The sequence below is a fragment of the Euprymna scolopes genome, chromosome 7 (genome assembly GCF_053919585.1).
Source record: "Euprymna scolopes isolate OS-2025 chromosome 7, ASM5391958v1, whole genome shotgun sequence".
NCBI classification, from domain to species: Eukaryota; Metazoa; Mollusca; class Cephalopoda; order Sepiida; family Sepiolidae; genus Euprymna; species Euprymna scolopes.
Genome location: NC_136488.1, coordinates 9,558,078 through 9,576,146, shown reverse-complemented (window position 1 = coordinate 9,576,146; position 18,069 = coordinate 9,558,078). Strand labels below are relative to the sequence as shown.

The following is an 18,069-nucleotide window of genomic DNA, read 5'->3' as shown; positions in this document are numbered from 1 at the left end:
TGTACTTAAATAAAGTTCTTCTGTCATCTAAATAAGCTAAATAGGGATTCCCCCTCCCAATTAATACGTCGATGTGACATGGTAAAAAAGAAATTTGTCAGGAAATTGTTTTAAAATAAGTGAATCAAGAATGGTCAAGATGTGTTAGAAATAAGATAAAATTACATAGAATGATATGAGCACAAACGAAAAAAAATAAAATAAATAAAAAATAAAAAGGGTTAGATTTGTTTGGTTTAAAAAAGAGGATAAAATAAAATATAAAATAAAATAAAGTGTGCAAAGAAAAAACAAAAAATGTACTTAGCTAAAATTACATCTTCGGTGTGTGGCTCTCTTCAACCACCATGCAAATGACACTAAGGAATTCTACCCTTACTATGCCAGGTCATTGGAGTAGGGGAGGGGGGCACACTTTACATTTGTGGTCGTTTAGTGAGAGCTTTCTCTTCTTTTTTAAAGGAGAAGGAAAGGAAAGAAAACCAATATTCTGCTTATATATTTTGAATAGATCCTGAACTTCGTCACATTTAGATTTTACAACAGTTACTTGGCCAGGCATGAATTAAATTAAAAACTGGGCAATTAGACTGAAAAGAAATATAGAAGCAAATAGGCAATCTGAAATCAAGACAATTTCTTGTCTGAGATATTTACCAGTAAAGAAAGTCCGTGCGTCTGTTCTTTTATCGCCTACGACTCATTTTTAGACACATAGTTAATAATTCGGGTGTTTATATGTCAAGCGGTCGACTTCATATTTAAATTAATCTATTTCAATGAGAGTAGATTATGCCTAAAAAAAAAAAAAAAAAAGTTCTTCTGTCATCTAAATAAGCTAAATAGGGATTCCCCCTCCCCATTACTACGTCGATGTGACATGGTAAAAAAGAAATTTGTCAGGAAATTGTTTTAAAATAAGTGAAAGTTGATAAAATAAGTGAAAGTTGATGGCCTTCGTCGCATAGGGTAGAATTAGCTGCAAAGTTCTTTGCAAATAGTTTGGCCTTGTCTGATGCTGACGAGATGACCTCTGGTCCATTGATAATGGTTGGGATAGAACGCACACTTCGGTTCAGGATCCTATTTGTTATTTGCCAAAACTGGTGGGAACCAAGCCGCTGATCAGCTACCTTGGATTTAACAGACTGGGCATATAGCTCTCTTGCATTTTTTATTACTCTTTTACAGTGGTTGCTGGCAGTCCTGAAAGCAGCTTTAGTCTCAGTGCATCTATTACGTTGGTAGCTATGGAAAAAGTGATTTCTGTGCGCGATAGCAGCAGCACATTCTGGGGAGAACCATGGCTGGCTGTTAGGTTTTTGTTGGAATTTTTTAGATGGTATGAATTGGTCTATGCCTACAATTAACCATTCGGTCAGATCTGATACTATAGAGGACACTTCCTTTTTAAACATGGAGTGTAGAGGTAAATCAGATATGAATGTACGGAAGCTATCCCAGTCAGCCATAGAGTATCGGTATACAGTACGGTGGAGGGGTACGTCTGGGGACTTCTTACATTTCGTTTTTATCTTAACTGATACGACGGAGTGGTCGGAGGATCCTAGAGGAGAATGAATGGAACATGAACATAGCTCAGGGGAAGTTGAGAGAAAAAGGTCTAGGAGGCTTGCATATTGACCGGGTGTATCGGGCACACGGGTGGGTTCGTGAACAATCTGAGTGAGGTCATAAGCAATGGCAAGATCATGACAAAACCTCCGCTCATCATCTGTCTTATTTGAGTGGGTCAGCCATTCCATGTTATGGACGTTGAAGTCACCACAGATGTGGATGTTAGCCGAGGGATGTGAAGACAGTATGTGGTCTATTTTCTCAGATATGCTCTTAAAGATAGTAACTCCGCTGTTGTGGGGCCTATAGAGGGCAAATGCAGTGGTGTTAGCAAGTGCAACCCTGAAGCACATATAGGGTAAATTAGGATCTTCTCTAGAGATATCCCTGCCACACGGGAAGCCATCTTTAATGTAGGCACATATTCCATGCCCATGGCGATCTTGGGTGTCAGATTTAGCTGTTAAATTAGAGTATCCGTTAATTATGAACTCATCTAGGGAAGTGGTCGGCCCTATTCCAGTTTCACTTAGAAATAATATGTCCGGTTTTGTCTCCTGTAATTGGGTTTCAACCTCTGGAAGGTTGGAACGTAGACCCCTGATGTTGGAGAAGGAGACCTGGTAGTAGGGGTCTACGTTGGAAGATGGGGTTCTAGGTTTAATCGAGTTTTTATTCTGGAGATATTTCATGTTGAGGTTTTGGGATTTGTGGAATAGGTCGGCATACTTGGTTAGAGCAGTACAGAGAGGGAAAGTAAGAGAGAAAAAGACAGGAATTTTTTTTGTAGCACACGAAAAGGTACAGCCGTAACAATTACTCACTAGTATGGCATCGAGAGGCCCCACCAGAGACTACTGCATGGTCCAGATCCACTCACCAAATGGCAATACAGCAGTCCCAGTACTTTGCGCCTGCTGATAGGACAGTCTCCTTAGTGGTTAATCCAAGGTTCGGGTCCCTGACTATCAGGCGGATAACGTCAGCCCAGACAAAACGTTTACCTCCAGCACCCTTACTAGTGACATGGCCACAAGGACAGACAGAGACAGAAAAATTTCCGACATAGCTTTGCAGAACATAATTGAATTTTGTCAAGGCAAAGGAGACCAAAACATCAACATTTGGTACATTTTAAGCCAGGAAGCCAGTATCTTTAGACCTTATCTGGAAGTATCAATGTATCTTTGGAAGTTTCTGAGTTTTATCTGAACACATGCAGACAGTAAAGAATAATGAAAAAAATAAAGGACAACTAAAGAGTGACATATGAGAAAAAAGAAAATGGATGAAAATTTTCTTACCTGTCATGTTCTTTTTCAACTAAATGGTATCGTGCACGAAAGGCAACCAGGTGCGCATAATACGCAGGTGCTGGAATGGAAACACTGCGTGTACATCGAGCATATGTGTGACATAGTTGATAGGTCAGAGTTTGAAGTTCATCAGCGTTAAAACGATTGTCATCCCATAGTACATGATAATGAGATGGTCGACTGGTCCCCTGCAAACAAAGGTTAAATAAAAACACAGGTTGAACCATCAGGAATTTATCTTTACAGTCTGCGGAAGAAGAATACAAATATGAAGGGTTAATATTTGCATAGCATTTGACAATGAAAATGCATTGGTCTAGTTCATATAATCTACAATAATTTTGGCATAAAGATTATGCCATGAACAGACATGGCTGCAAATTAGTAAAAAAAAGAAAAAAAAAAAGGAAATCCCATTAATTGTGCTTCATTGGAAACTTGGTATTACTGGGATCATGGATGCCTTGTGTGGTTGGCCTTGTACAGCTACTTCCATCAACTCGATAATGCACGTAGTGTGGTAGACAGAGAAAGAGCTAGCTAAATGGGGTAATAATGTTGTCTATATCATTTACACTTAACAAAATTCATTCCAATAGTATATACATGCTGATAGCCGTGGCTTTTTGTAATCAAACAATTTGTTAAATCAACATCAAAATGATTTAGGCAAGCCTGTTCCAAAGCAGACATCCTAACTGTAATCTCTGAACGTATATACCATTCACTGGACAAAGCGGGGGAGGGTAGAGCGGTAGCTCTAGATATATCTAAGGCTTTTGAAAGGGTATGGCATGAAGGTCTTCTCACGAAAATCAGATCATACAGTATCACTGGACGAATACTTAACATAATTAAATCCTTCTTAGATAAGAAAAAAATCCAGGTTGTCCTCGACGGCCGTACATCTAAACAATATGATATAAATGCGAGAGTGCCTCAAGGGTCTATCCTTGGACCTCTTTTATTCTAAATATTCATAAATGACCTCCCTCACAAAACTGTCTGTGAGATGGGTATATATGCTGATGACACCACACTCTATAACCGACACGACAGGCAAACAAATGGACACATATCTAGAGAAATGGCAGAAACACTAGAGGATGACTTCGATCTGTAGTGGAATGGGGACAATGCTGCTAAGACTAAACTGGTTTCCTTCAATAACTACAACAAACCTTCTCTACCACTAATAGCAATGGCCAAAGACTCTTTATCTGAAAGTACATCTTTTAAACTCCTAACGTTCACAGTAAACAGGAGTTAGAACAATTACATTGAGAGTATTGCCAGGACCGCTGCGAAGAAGGTAGGTTCTCTCTACCATACTAGAAAGCTACTAATGCCCGAAAGTATCCTGTACCTTTACAAGGCCACCATTCGCCCATGTATGGAGTATTGTTATCATATTTGGGCTGGTGCATCTGCTACTAGTCTCTCGCTCCTAGACAAGGTTCAAAAGAGAGTTGCCAACCTGATAGGTCCTGAACTGTCATCTAAGCTTCAGCCTCTGTCCCATTGACGAAATGTTGCATACCTCTGCCCGTTCCACAAGTACTTTAACGGTAAATGCTCTAACGAACGGCAAGCACTTGTACCCCCCCTTGACGTAAATACCCCCGATAAGCAGCTAAATCCCACCCCTTCACAGTAGAGATCCCTAGATGTAAGAGAGCCTTCTACTCCAGTAGTTTCTTCCCCAGAACCGCTAGACTTTGGAATTCCCTTCAGAGTCCCTGCTTCCCCAACTGTACTGACATGCAGAAGTTCAAGTGTAATGTGAACCGACATCTTGCTGCCCAACTCCCTACATAGTACCCCTGTAGCTTATGTCCCTGATAGTAGTCCTCTACATCAAAGTGGCAATGTGCCTTATTTTGGGTGAAAATGTAATAAAAATTTTTATTTACATTACTGTGATAGCATGACGAGAGAGAGTTTGGGTCAGCTGTGGGTTGGTCGGTGCGGTGACGGTAGAAGTATCATTGCTGATTTTCCTTTCACTGACTTTGTTTATATCTTATATTGACATCCCCCCACATTGCTTGATTGGAATCTGACTGTTTGCTTATTCTGACATTCTTCTTAATCAAAATTTTTATTGTTTTATTGCTTTGCACGTGCAGCAATTCCAATCCAGTTAAAATATATTCGCTCATTGTCTCATGACCTTGATTCTTCGATCGGATTGTAAGGTTGACGTCATCGTTCAGCAATCTGATTTACATCTGGGTTTTCCCAGATCCATAATTGTGTGAATGCGATACATCCGATATTTTCCTGGTGTTATCTGTCACCTATGCAACATAACTTCTTCCAATCTGGATGCTAACCCTTTGGATAAGAATGCACAGACAGCAGGGGTGAGGCATTGCCCATCTCAGAGCTAGGAACATTCCTCGCAATACCCTGAACAAATCCAGATGAAGACAAGTTTTCAAAGTATTATTTCAAAGATTAATTCGACAAAAATTGTTATTTTTACAAATAGTTGAAAAGAAAATTAGAGGTTCATACCCTTCTCCAAAGGTACAAGAGAATAAATGATACAATAGATCCAACAGTATTTGAAGTTGGAATAGTTACTTCCAAAAGGCATTCATCAAGTCAATCAAATCATACGATAGCTATAGACTTGTTAAGTCTTGTAACAATTGAAATCAGAGTAAGAAAAGAAAAGATTTTAAAAGTAAACCATACATAATTAATTTCTCCCCCCCCTTTTTTTTTAAATTGTATAACTACTCTAGATAAAAGAAAATAAGATCTCTCTTACTAATAAACACCTCCCTTTTAGTTGCTTTCAAATGGATCAAGTGATTTTTTGCCCTCTTCTTATAGAATTCACATTCTAGATTGATAGTATTTTTTATTTTACTAATGTGTCATCACTTATCAAGGCTAAGTTATTCGAGGATAAAGGTTAAAGAGATGAATGGATTGTAAGTTAAATGACGAAGAATATTATGTGAGGATTGAAAATGATTAATGGAATGAACTATTTTTAAATACTTATGGGAATGATTTATGTCAACATTGGATTTGAAGATGACCATGTTGCAGTCTGCAGGGAAGCAGTCTCTTGGTAACATGTTCCACAGAAAGCTTTTTTTTTTCAAAAACTTTTCATGAAAATCCTATCTAATGCTAAGACATGAAGGAACAAAAGTAAAGTTCTGTTCAGTTGTGGCAGCAATCCAAAGATTACAGGTGTGTCGATAAGGCCATTATATTCAAGATATCTTATTCTTCATGAAAAAGAGCTTGTTTATGTCTGGCATGCAGAACCTAGATTCGAGAAAGAACAAATACACGTAGGAACTAGGTTGGTTGTTTTTGTTTTACAGCATATCAATCAGTTTTGGGTTATTTAATGCCGAATCAAGTAATTTTGGAAAAATATTTTATTCTTTAAATTCTTCATATCCACATTCATGGTGTTCGGTTTGACTGTTTTTGTAAAAAAAAAAAAAAAAAAAATGGTTTTTGTTTTTAACTTTGCAGAGTATGATTGAGTTTTATAAAGGGAAAGGAAAGAAACAATAACATTAATGTTTGTAGTGCATTTTTGGTCAGGAATCTACTATCGTCAGACAGCTTGATCTTGTAGCACCAGATTTCCTAAAAGGTATTACCAATCCATGCTAAAGTGGACCTGGGAGCAATGGTAATGGTAAGGGGCAACTTTACATTCCTCATTGGATGTCTTGCAAAGTCATACCCAGGACTCCAGAACTTCAAATATTTATAGATGTGTATCATGTGTCAACAAGCTTTGCAACTAATAAAAGACTTATATTTGGTAGTAAAGCTGACTTGTGTCATCATAGATGTCTGCTATTTTCATCTATTTTTTGTTCACGCAAAACAAGGCGTATTGATACTATTTGGGATCATGTCTAGCAGAGGATTGTGGGGAGTTATCTATTCATATTACATTTAAATTCTGTATATTAGTAAAGTTATGGAAGCAAGGAACAGGGAGGGAATTCCAAAGTCTGGTAGTTCAAGGAAAGAAATTATTAGGCTTTCTGGCATCTAGGAACCTCAACCGTGAAGCGGTGGAATTTTGCTGCTTGTCAGGCTAGTTGAGAGTATGTATGTTCAGGGGCACAAGTGCTACGAGTTCATCAGAGCACATTCCATTTAAGTACTTGTAAAACAGTCACAGGGATGCAACAATGTGGCGATGAGACAAGAGGTTGGAATTTGGCCAATGTTGCGGGACCTACTAGATCGGACGTTTTTTTTAACCCTGTCTAAGAGGGATAGACTAGCGGTAGAAGCATCAGATGTGGCAACAATACTTCATGCATGTTGGTCTTAGACACGTCATGAGATGTAGATTTGGGAAAATTCTAGAGAGTCATTATCTGAACATCAGACGACTCAAAGGGGAGTTGGTTTCTCCATGACACAGGGAGTGGTGTTTTCCAGCCAAGATGTGAAGATGTTATCTCTGAAGATGCCGGCCGGAATCATGAAAATAAATGTTCGTATATAATCCAGGTCTATGTGTTGTGTTATTTACACCTGTTAAAAAGAACTGTTTGTCTACAACTGTTTCGATACGTCCATGTCAAGCGTTTCCTGTTAGAACTGTTGCATAAATGTTAAAATATACACACTAGACGATCAACTAAATGATACTACGTATGTACATGCACGCATTTACACGTACATGAATATACAGATGAAATATAAAACCCATTATTCAACATGTACGTCGTTTTGAAACATATTTATACATAAACACAACGTGAGAGAGAGAGAGAGTCCATCTTTTTTTACAACATCCATGGCAATGTCCTCAATATATTTCTTTCAACTTGTCTTTTGTTAGATTGTCAATTGGGAAAGTTACCCGTATAATAGAGTTACCTGTAGAAAAGAGTTTGTTTGGGTGGAAGAGACCCCTTTTCCTTTTTGTTCTTCATACACTCATAACTAGACAGAAGTTTAGGCGCCTATATATCAGAAGTGCTGCACCCAATAAGGATTTTACTTACAAAACTGTTTAGTGTTAAAATATTTTAATACTTTGTAAGATTGACTCACCAGCTGTGATCTTTGATGGCATTAAACATAGCTGATCGCTTGGAAAACTAAGTACCATAAGTAAGAGTGTTTTGATCTAATATACAGCTTGGAATGATCCGCCGCTGGTTTAAATGGATTGCTCCAACCAGGCATCTTGCTCAAGTAAAGGCTAAAGCGACATGCCAGAGTTTAGGGACAATATCTACTGCCCAGCACCTTAAACTCTCAAACAACTTGGTTAGTTGGTTGTTTTTGTTTTACAGCATAGAAACCATTTTTTGGGTTATTTAATTTGGAATCCAGTAATTTTGGAAAATGTTTTTATGCTTAAAGTTTTTTATATTTGCCAATATTTATTCATTGTATTAAGTTTGTAGAAAGAAAAATTGTTTTGCAGAACATGATTGAGTTTTGCAAAGGGGGTGGAAAAACAATAATAATGTTTGGTTCTGTTGATTGATTGATTGATTGGTTTTACGGCATATCAACCTATGTGGTCATTTAATGCCGGAGTCCTTTTTTTTTTTTTTTAAACTTTTTTATTGGGGGGGGGGGGGATGACTTTTTCAGCCTTTCCTCCCTTTTTTTATAAAATTGAACTAAGAAATTAAATGTTGTATTTATACATGGATGTGTATATTTGGGTGACTTTAAATTTCCTTATATAAATTTACTTTCCTTAGGTATGCTAGAATATTTGCTGAGTTGACCTTTTCAAAAAGGTCTTCCGTATTGCTTTCTGTATAATATAATTTTCTAGTTGGGGCAAGGTCATCACACCCAACTAGGATATGTTTTACTGTGAGTGTCTCCTGGCATGGGATGCACTCTGGCGCCGATTCTCCATTTAGTATATAAGAATGAGTAAAGTTGGTGTGTCCTATGCGCAGCCGAGTCAGTATCACATCTTCTCGGCGTGATCTCTTGATGTCCGGACATCGTTCCTTAAGTTCAGGTTTGATTGAGTATAATTTGTTGCCCTCTTGCTGACTCCACAGCAGTTGCCATTTTTCCTGTATGTATGCTTTTATCTGGGGTCTAAGATCAGTATGTGGAATCTTAAAATTGTCAGTTGGAAGGTGAGAAGATCTTTTTGCAGCTGTATCTGCCCTGTCATTGCCTTTGATCCCCACATGGCTGGGGATCCAGACAAGAATAATGTTTTTAGTAGTTGAAAGGATATTGATTTTTTCTATTAATTTTGTTGTTAGTGGATTTTCTTGTTTTTGATTTTGTATAGATAATAGGACTGATAGAGAATCTGTGAGAATGATGAAGTTTTTGGTGGTTTCCTCTGAAATTATGTTGAGTGCTAGATCGATAGCTATAGTCTCTGCAGTGAATATAGATGCTTCATTTTGAAGATTTCTCTTCATTGTGGTTTTATGGTATGTTGCTGCACATCCAGTGTGATTGTTGCTTTTAGACCCGTCTGTGTAGATAAAGGTGTAGTCTGAATATTGTAATTTTAAATGTTGAAGTTCGTCGTGGTATTCAATAGGGTTTGTGGTAGATTTGGACTTTTTGTTTAGATTCAGTTTTATTTCTACTTGTTTCATGGTCCATGGAGGTGTTTTAGGCAGTATGAAGTTGTGAATGCTGGAGATTGGAATTTCCGATTCTTCAATGCTTTCCTTCATTCGGAGCCCGAAAGTTTTGATAGTTTTTCTTCTCATGTTAAAGAGTTCTTCATATTTAGGATAGAAGGTACATTGGTATGCAGGGTTGTTTGGGCAAGACTTCAGTTTCAGTAAATATTGAAGGGCTAACTTTTCTCGCCTTAGATCTAGTGGGGGTTCGTGTGCTTCCGTGTATAGACTGTTCACGGGGGAAGTTCTGTATGCTCCTAGGGCTAATCTTAGGCCAGTATGGTGAATAGGGTCTAGGCTTTTTATATATGATGTTCGGGTTGATCCATATATGAAACAACCGTAGTCTAGCTTTGAGCGGACTAGTGCTCTGTAAAGTTTAAGGAGTGTTTCCCTGTCTGCACCCCAATCGGTATGTGCTACCACTCTCAAAAGATTTACAGCTTTGTTACATTTTTTTTTCAGATAGTTTATGTGTGGGATGAATGTTAACTTTTTGTCAAATAAAATCCCTAAGAATTTGTACTGGTCAGTAACGGGTATGGGCATTCCTTCCATGGTTAGGACAGGATCATTATGCATGTTCTTTAGTTTGCAGAAATGCATGCATTTCGTTTTTCTTTTGGAGGATCTAAATCCATTCTCTTCCGTCCATCTCATTACTTTGTTTAAGCACAATTGAAGCTTCCTTTCTATTATAGATATATATCTAGATCTACAGCATATTAGGAAGTCATCCACATATAGGGAGCAATCTACCCTAGGGTTAAGGTTTTTTACAATGTTGTTAATTCGGATACTGAACAGGGTCACTGACAGTATACTCCCTTGAGGTACTCCATTCTCTTGTTCTTTCAAGTCCGAGAGAGCTGTGCCAACCTTTATTCTGAACCGTCTATTTTTTAAAAAATTTTCAATAAAAATTGGCATTCTGCCTTTTCGTCCAAGCGCCTTCAGATCCCTTGTAACACCCTACTTCCACACAGTATCGTAGGCTTTTTCCATGTCAAAAAACACTGCTGTTAAATGTTCCTTCCTTACAAAGGCTTCTCTAATGAAGGTTTCAAGTCTGACTATGTGGTCTATTGAACTTCGGTTTTTTCTGAATCCTGTTTGAAATTCTGTAATAAGATTCTGTTTCCAGGAACCAGATTAGTCTTTTGTTTATAATCCTTTCCATGGTCTTACAAATGCAGCTTGTTAGAGCTATTGGCCTGAAATTCAATGGATCTGAGACGTTACTTGATTGGGATTGGATGTTTGAGTTTTCAGATTTGGGGATTGGTATTATTGTGGCCTCTTTCCAGGTCTCGGGTACGTTTCCACTGGACCATATAATATTGAAAATTTCAAGTAGGTATTTCATTGAGGTTTCTGGCAGTTTTTTGAGGATTTCATATGGAATTTCATCGGGCCCTGTAGCTGTGTCATGGGATTTGGTTAGCGATTCTTTTAATTCAGGCAAGGTAAGAGGTTGATTGTATTTTTCAGTATTTTGTGATTTAAATAGAATTTTCTTTTTCTCTTCCTTTTCTCTAATCTTTTGGAATTTCTCTGTTTGTCTGTCACATGATGAAATTTTTGATAAATTATCTGCCAGGTTATTGGAAATATCTTTTTGATCGGTGTATATTTTGTTGCCTTTAGAGATGTGGGATATTGGTGTACTACTACACTTTCCTTCTATTTTCCTCATCATGTTCCAAACTGTTTTCGCCTTGGTATTCACATTAATTTTGGATATATAATTTCTCCAAGTTGTTCTTTTGGATTCCTTTATGATTCGTCTGGCTTTTGCTCTGTTGTTTTCGAAGAAATCCAGATTTTCGCTTGTTGGATACTTTTCGAATTTTCTCAAGGCAGCTCGTCGAGCTCTGATGGCTTTTCTGCATTCTTTTGTGAACCAAGGTTTGTTGTGATTGTTGGTTTTGGTTGTTTTCGGTATGGTATTATTTGCTATGTTTATGAGTGTTTTAATGAAGTAGTTCAAATGGTCATCTTCATCATTCTTTTCGATAATTAATTGGTTTTTGCACTGTTCCTGGAAGTCTTCCCAATCCGCTTTATGTAGGTTCCATTTGGGTGTTTTTTGTTCAGTGCTAGTACTTAGACTTTCCAGGATGATTGGGAAATGATCACTCCCACAGGTGTCATTGTGTACTTTCCAGTCATAGTCCATATATATATGGAAGGATCACATAAGGTAAGGTCAATGGCGGTGAAAGTACCTGTTGCTGGGTACATATAGGTGTAGTTTTGATTAAGGAGGCATAGATTATTTTTATTTATTATGTTTTCTATTTCTTTTCCTTTTTTATTTGTTTCTTTACTTCCCCATATTACATTGTGACTTGAGATCTCCTAGTAGAAAAAAGGGTTTAGGGAGTTGTTTTATTAATTGAGTTATCTCAGTTTCGTTGATTGTATCTTTTGGAGGGATGTATATTGAGCAAAGTGTTATAGTTCTATGTAGAGTCACTGAAACTGCAATTGCTTGCAAGTTTGTGTTTATATTTATTTGTCTTTGAGGGACTTCATTCTTCACGAGTATTGATGTGCCTCCAGAAGCTCTGTCTCTGTCTTTATTTATGTAGTTGTAAGATGTGTAGTGTTTTATGTTGATGGTATTATTTTCTTTCAGAAAGGTCTCCTGTAGACAGACAAGTGCTGGGCTCATATTTGTTATTAATAATGTGAGTTCATTTTGGTTTGCTTTTATCCCTCTGATATTCCATTGTAATATTTTGTTCATCATTTGGAATTGTGTTCAACTTCCATCGTCTCCAATCCCTCAAATCTATTTTCTGTCAGAGTCCCTGTTCGAGATATAGATCGGGATCTTTCTTTTCCTGTTTTTTTTTTTTTTTTGTCTGGGGGGATTTTTGATTCTTTTCTGGCTTGTGATGTGTTTGATGGTTGTTTGGTTGTTTTTGTAGAAATGGTTTGTGGTTTTGTTTCTTTTTGTGGTTCAGTAGTGTCTTTACTTAATATTATCCTTGGATTGGTTGTAGACATTGCACTATTCATTTTCCTCATTTCTTCTAATAGTTCTTTCATTTCCTTTATTAGTTTGCTTAGGACATCAATTTTCTTGTCCGTTGTATCCGTTACATGTATATGACCATTTTGATTGTTGATTGGAGTAGTTTTTTTAGTTGCATATGTTTTAGTTTCAATGATTTTCCTGGCCTCTGGGTAGGATATATTCTTTATATGTTTTAGTTTGGTCACTTCTTTTTCTTTTTTCCATATTTCGCAATATCTAGAGCCAGCGCCATGGTTTCCCAGGCAGTTGGCACACTTGAAATCTTTTCTGCAGTCAATGTGTGGGCCGCTTTCTCCACATCTTCCACACACTGGTAATCGTGTGCACCGATCTTGATGGTGTCCAAACTTCTGGCACTTGAAGCATTGGAGGGGGTTTGGAATATAAATTTCTACATTTATTTTCATATATCCAACTTTCACTTCTTTAGGTATGGTGAGGGAATCAAAAGTTAGTATATATGTATTGATATCGATTTTCTCACTGTTTTTTTTTATTTGAACTCTGCAAACATCTAACACATTCTGTTTCTGTAAGTTTGTCCTGATTTCCTCCAAGGGACAAAGTGCAAGTTCGTGGCTTTTCACTACTCCTTTGCAGGTATTTAGGGTTGGATATCTGTAGCATTTGACTTAGTTTTCAAATAATTTTAGTTTCAATATTTCTTTAGTTTGTTCTTCGTTATGGGTTTCTATTAGTAGGCTGCCGTTAAATTGTTTTTTTAATAGACTTTGGTTTTAGAGTTTTAAGATTTTTTTCAATTTTAAAAGGTGATAGTTTGCTCAAAGGAGTTTCCTCCATTGATTCTATTACTACGAATGTTGACTTCCTTGGTTTTATCGTCTCTTCGTCAGAGCTACTGATGTCAGAGACATCAGAGTGGGTTCTCTTTGGGTGGTTGGGTGGTTTTGGGGAGGAATAAGCCATATATTTTGTTTTCTTTTTTCGTCATCTTTGTTCCCCACCCACCTCGGAGTCCTATTTGGGAAGAGCCTGGGGGGAAACCCATTCGCCCAGCCTCTACAGGGATACAACGATGATATAACCGACTTTGGTGGTATCATAATGATTATCTGTTCTCTCTTGATATTGCTATGGGATCTGTAGCAATTCTGAGGGGTTTACAGCCTCGTCATCGATATTCACACCTAATCGATTGACCATGTTTGGTTCTTTTTGGTTAGGAAACCAGTATCTTCAAACTGGCCCGATCTGGTAGCAGCAGATGCCATAACCAAAGTGACCTTGGAGCAATGGTAACTAAGGGGCAACTCCGCATTTCCCACAGACCCCAAGTAGGGCCTTACTACTGTATTTTAAAGTCAACCCAGAACTTAAACAATTAGGACCTTATCCTCAGGCACCATGAGTCACCAGGTGCCTCCCACCCCCACCCCTGAAAATGGGAAATGAGTACCTCTCTGCAAAGGTGGAGCCAAGCAAGGTATTGCAGTCCCAGCCAACGTTGTCCACTTTCTCTTTGGAAATTTGACTGGTGTACCAATCAAACAGAAAAGTCTGTCTTTATGATACTTTTAATAAGGAATGAATTTGCTAAAACAAAATTAAAGTTATTGATAGAAGAAAGTTTTTTTTAATGTTATAAATCGTACTCATTGAATGAATAATGAATGAAGTCAATGAAAAAAAAAAAAAAAAAAATTAAATATCTTACAAATGAAAAATATAAAAAGGAAAAATGTCTGATATCAATAACATTTCAAGAATGTAAACAATTTCCTTTTTTTAAAACTGATATGCAAGTATCAGGAAATTTCATTGGACATCCTTTTGGCTTGGCAGAGCGGATTTGTAGAGATACATCAGTTTTAAAACTAGTCTGTTAAATAGCTTTGCGCAAAGCGACCACACAGACACAATTTGTAAAAGGGAAAGAATAGGCAATTATCACCCTTTTTGACCTTGTTCTTACAGACAGGTGTGAACACCGACTTCGCTCTTTCTCTTATCCCCAGTGGCATGCGATAATCATGACTGTGTTATGTGTTCCAAGTTTTACACACTCAAACCGATTCTGTAATGAACAAACTTTTGCATACCATCCAGCCTTATCAAGGTCAACCACACATTGCAAAATCATGAACAAACAAACTCTACAATCCATGAATAATCTCAACAACAATAGAAAACAAAATATTTCATCTGAGTCCACAAATGATCAGTAGAGATCAACAACACGCACGAATGCATACACATGATTTTATGCATTTTTTACAAAAGCTATCGTTTGTAAAAATGTATAAATATTCTTGTTTTAAATAAAGTCTATGGTTGTATATATATATATATATATATATAAATATATATATATATATATATAAACTCGGTATCTATTTTTATTAATTTATGTTGTTGAATGTGTATACTGCAACAGATTCAAAACTGAATATTTGCAATGTAGATGCTTGTAAAGCCAGGTCAATTCACAATGGTTTTCAGTGCTGCTGAAATATTTTAGAAAACTAACCAATTAGATATCGAGTTGATCTGCGAAAAGAAAGAAATTAGAAAAACAAAATGTTGCTTGGATTCTTTGGACTATTGTTCTCATCTTGGGTGTTATTTTCACAATGTTTCGTTTGATATTTGCAAAGATAGTAGATAAAATACCGAGTAAAATTCAGTTGTAAGTTATACTCTTTTGGAGGTTGAAGGTTGGGTCCTCAGTGTGGGTGGCACTTAAAAATACAATTGTGAATTACTTAGGGCTTCTATATTGATTAAAAGGTTTCATTTGAAATTCCGAGTTCGACAGAAAGAGTCCAGAGTTTGACAAGATACACCTGAAAGTTGGAGGTTAGAAACATTGTGCAAATGACTAAGGACTTGCATCTAGTCATGGCTGATGGAATGAAAACATGCCATCCAGATGGATTAAATAAGGGGTATCATTCAAAATTCCATATGGATTCCAGAGTTTGAAAAGATATAACTAAAGGTCAGAGGTTACATCGACCAAACATTAATGTACTATGCAAGATATGCAGTAGAGATCTCTAAATGTAAGAAAGGCTTCTACTCTAGTAGTTTCTTCCCCAGAACTGCTGGACTTTTGAATTCCCTTCCAGGTTCCTGCTTCCCCAACTGTACTGACATGCAGAAGTTCAAGTGTAATGTGAACAGACATCTTGATGGTCAACTCCCTACAGAGTATCCCTTCAACTTATGTCCCTGGCAGTAACCCCTCTACAAAAAAAAAAAAAAAAATGTCTACCTGAATACCAGCATGGCTGCATAAGAAGAAATCAAATTCTGTTGGATGGCAGATTCCGTGATCTACTGTTGTTCCTGCGGGGATATTTCCACTGCGACCGATCTGAAATAAAAATAACACAAGTGAGATGCCATACAAAAGGTAAGTATGGTAGAAATTATAGAAATGTCAAGAAAAACTTTTTATCTGTTTTTATGAGTAAGCCGCATTCTTTTAAAGCGTTCCGTAATGTTAAAATGAAAACTTTGAATAGCGAGTAATGCTGTAATTTTATTATTTTTTTTATTAAATGAAAATCATTTTGACCTTGGGTAGAATTCACCTTTAATCATAGAAGGGTTATAGTCAGCAAACATACTTTCTAACTTTCGGCGTAGCATTACCGGAAGCATTGGTAAATCAGTTCCTTCACTTTTATTGTTCTTCAGTATTTTTATTGTGAATCGATTTATTGAAATAAAGTAGAAGAAAAGGACAGTATTGAAAAGATATACAATAAAAATTAAAACATAAAAATAACACAATTAGTCATTATTTGATAGCAAATAAATGTTGACTGTTGTGATTCGATTAGCTCAGCGTTTCAGCATCTTTTGGCGTTTTACATAAAGTGTCCAGAAAATTCTGACGATAGCACCATCTTATTACTTAATAAAAAAATAGTAGAGTCTGAGAACTTCCCGATGCAACGTTGTATCTTCTTCCCAATAGAATAGATGGCAATGATAGTCAGATAAAAGATGATGCTTTGGATATGAAATAGTTTGGCAGCATTACCGTTTTCTATCAATTTCTTTAAAATTAGCGCCAAACAAAATTATGATTGCCATCGCTTTGTGCCAAGCCTTTGCTCAATAAAAATCGTCAAATAACCTACTTTATCATGAATCATTTACAAACACGAATAACATCAAGTGTTTTTTGATATTGTATTCTTTTTATTTCGAGCCGACTTTCTGTTCAAAGTTGGCTGCTTAAATTCAGGTTTTTTTTAGTTGACATCAGTGGACAAAATAAAAAGCTGAGCCGAGACATAAACTACTTAAAGAATTCACTTCTTTAGATCTTTGATTTGTATACAGTTCTTTAGAGCTTTGCCACATGACTGAGAACAGAATGAAGATAAATATACTTTTTTAAATTAATAAACCAATAAAAGCAAATAAACGTTTTCTTAAATAACGTTGGTTGCTGCAATTTCATTGGCTCAGCATTTCGGCAACTTCTGGCCTTTTATGAAAACTGCCCAGAAAATTCAGACGATAGCATTGTCCTTATTCTGTATAAGTACCATATTTTGATAGAAATTTCCATCGTCATTAATATAGAATCATCTTTGTGTTCTACATACTGTACGCTCATTAATTATCACAAAATCTTTAAGTTATCAAAAAAAAAATATGGTTGTTATTTCTGTGTCTCATTAAATTATTTTTGTACTTTATATCTTAGAAACTAAATGCCAAGCTTCTATAAACTCGATCTTCCTCTAACATGTATTAGATAAACTACAAAAAATAAAAAATGTTAAATTTATATTAAATTATCCGTTTTTCACATGTGATGTGATTTAAAAGCAAATTATGAAATTAAATTCATCAGAATGCACTTTGATTTCCTTATAAACGAGTAAATCATATATAATCTTTTATAAATAGTTTTTAATAAAATGCAAAATGAATTACTTTGTGACCCTTCGGTATTTGAAAGAAATATGGAGGCATTTTCAATAGAAAGTAGTATTGGGACAATTAATCAGAATTGTTTAGGGTATTGGAAAAATTTGTGCTTATTTTTTGATCCCAAAAATGATTCTTTTAAATTTTTGTTTAAAACTTAATTTTCTATTGCTAGTATTAATAAGAAATATTCACCGATTTTATACTATCGATACAACTAAAACCTATAGATCAGCCCCACCTTGTACACGTGTACTTTTATGTTTGCAAACATATTACATGAGTTTATGGTAATCCAAAAGTTACAAAAAAAACAAAAAAACAAACTAAAAAACTTTATAGTTTCCCTGACTGTACAGACATGCAGAAGTTCAAAACAAACATCTTGCTGCTCAACTCCCTACATAATACCCCTCCAAATTATGTCCCAGATAGTAGTCTGCTACACAAAGTGGCACTGGTTCCTTGTTTAGGGTGAAAATGCAAAATTAAAAAATTAGTTAAGCACACAGTCGCTCACATATCCAGGACTGAATTTATTAAGTTTGTTTTAATAATTTTTTTAAATGTAGAAAAAATATGC

At 36.3% G+C, this 18,069-nt stretch overlaps 1 protein-coding gene across 3 annotated transcripts in view; it reads right to left on the bottom strand.

The window, feature by feature from the left end:
• Positions 1-18,069, bottom strand: part of LOC145279601 (protein argonaute-2-like) — a 140,533-nt gene that overhangs the window by 8,927 nt on the left and 113,537 nt on the right. For all 3 annotated transcript variants that reach the window (XM_080130768.1, XM_080130767.1, XM_080130766.1), the window contains exons 21-22: positions 15,808-15,909; positions 2,883-3,082 (exon numbers count right to left, since the gene is read on the bottom strand). In XM_080130768.1, coding sequence (XP_079986894.1) covers positions 2,883-3,082; positions 15,808-15,909 — 302 coding nt within the window. The remainder of the gene's footprint in view (positions 1-2,882; positions 3,083-15,807; positions 15,910-18,069) is intronic.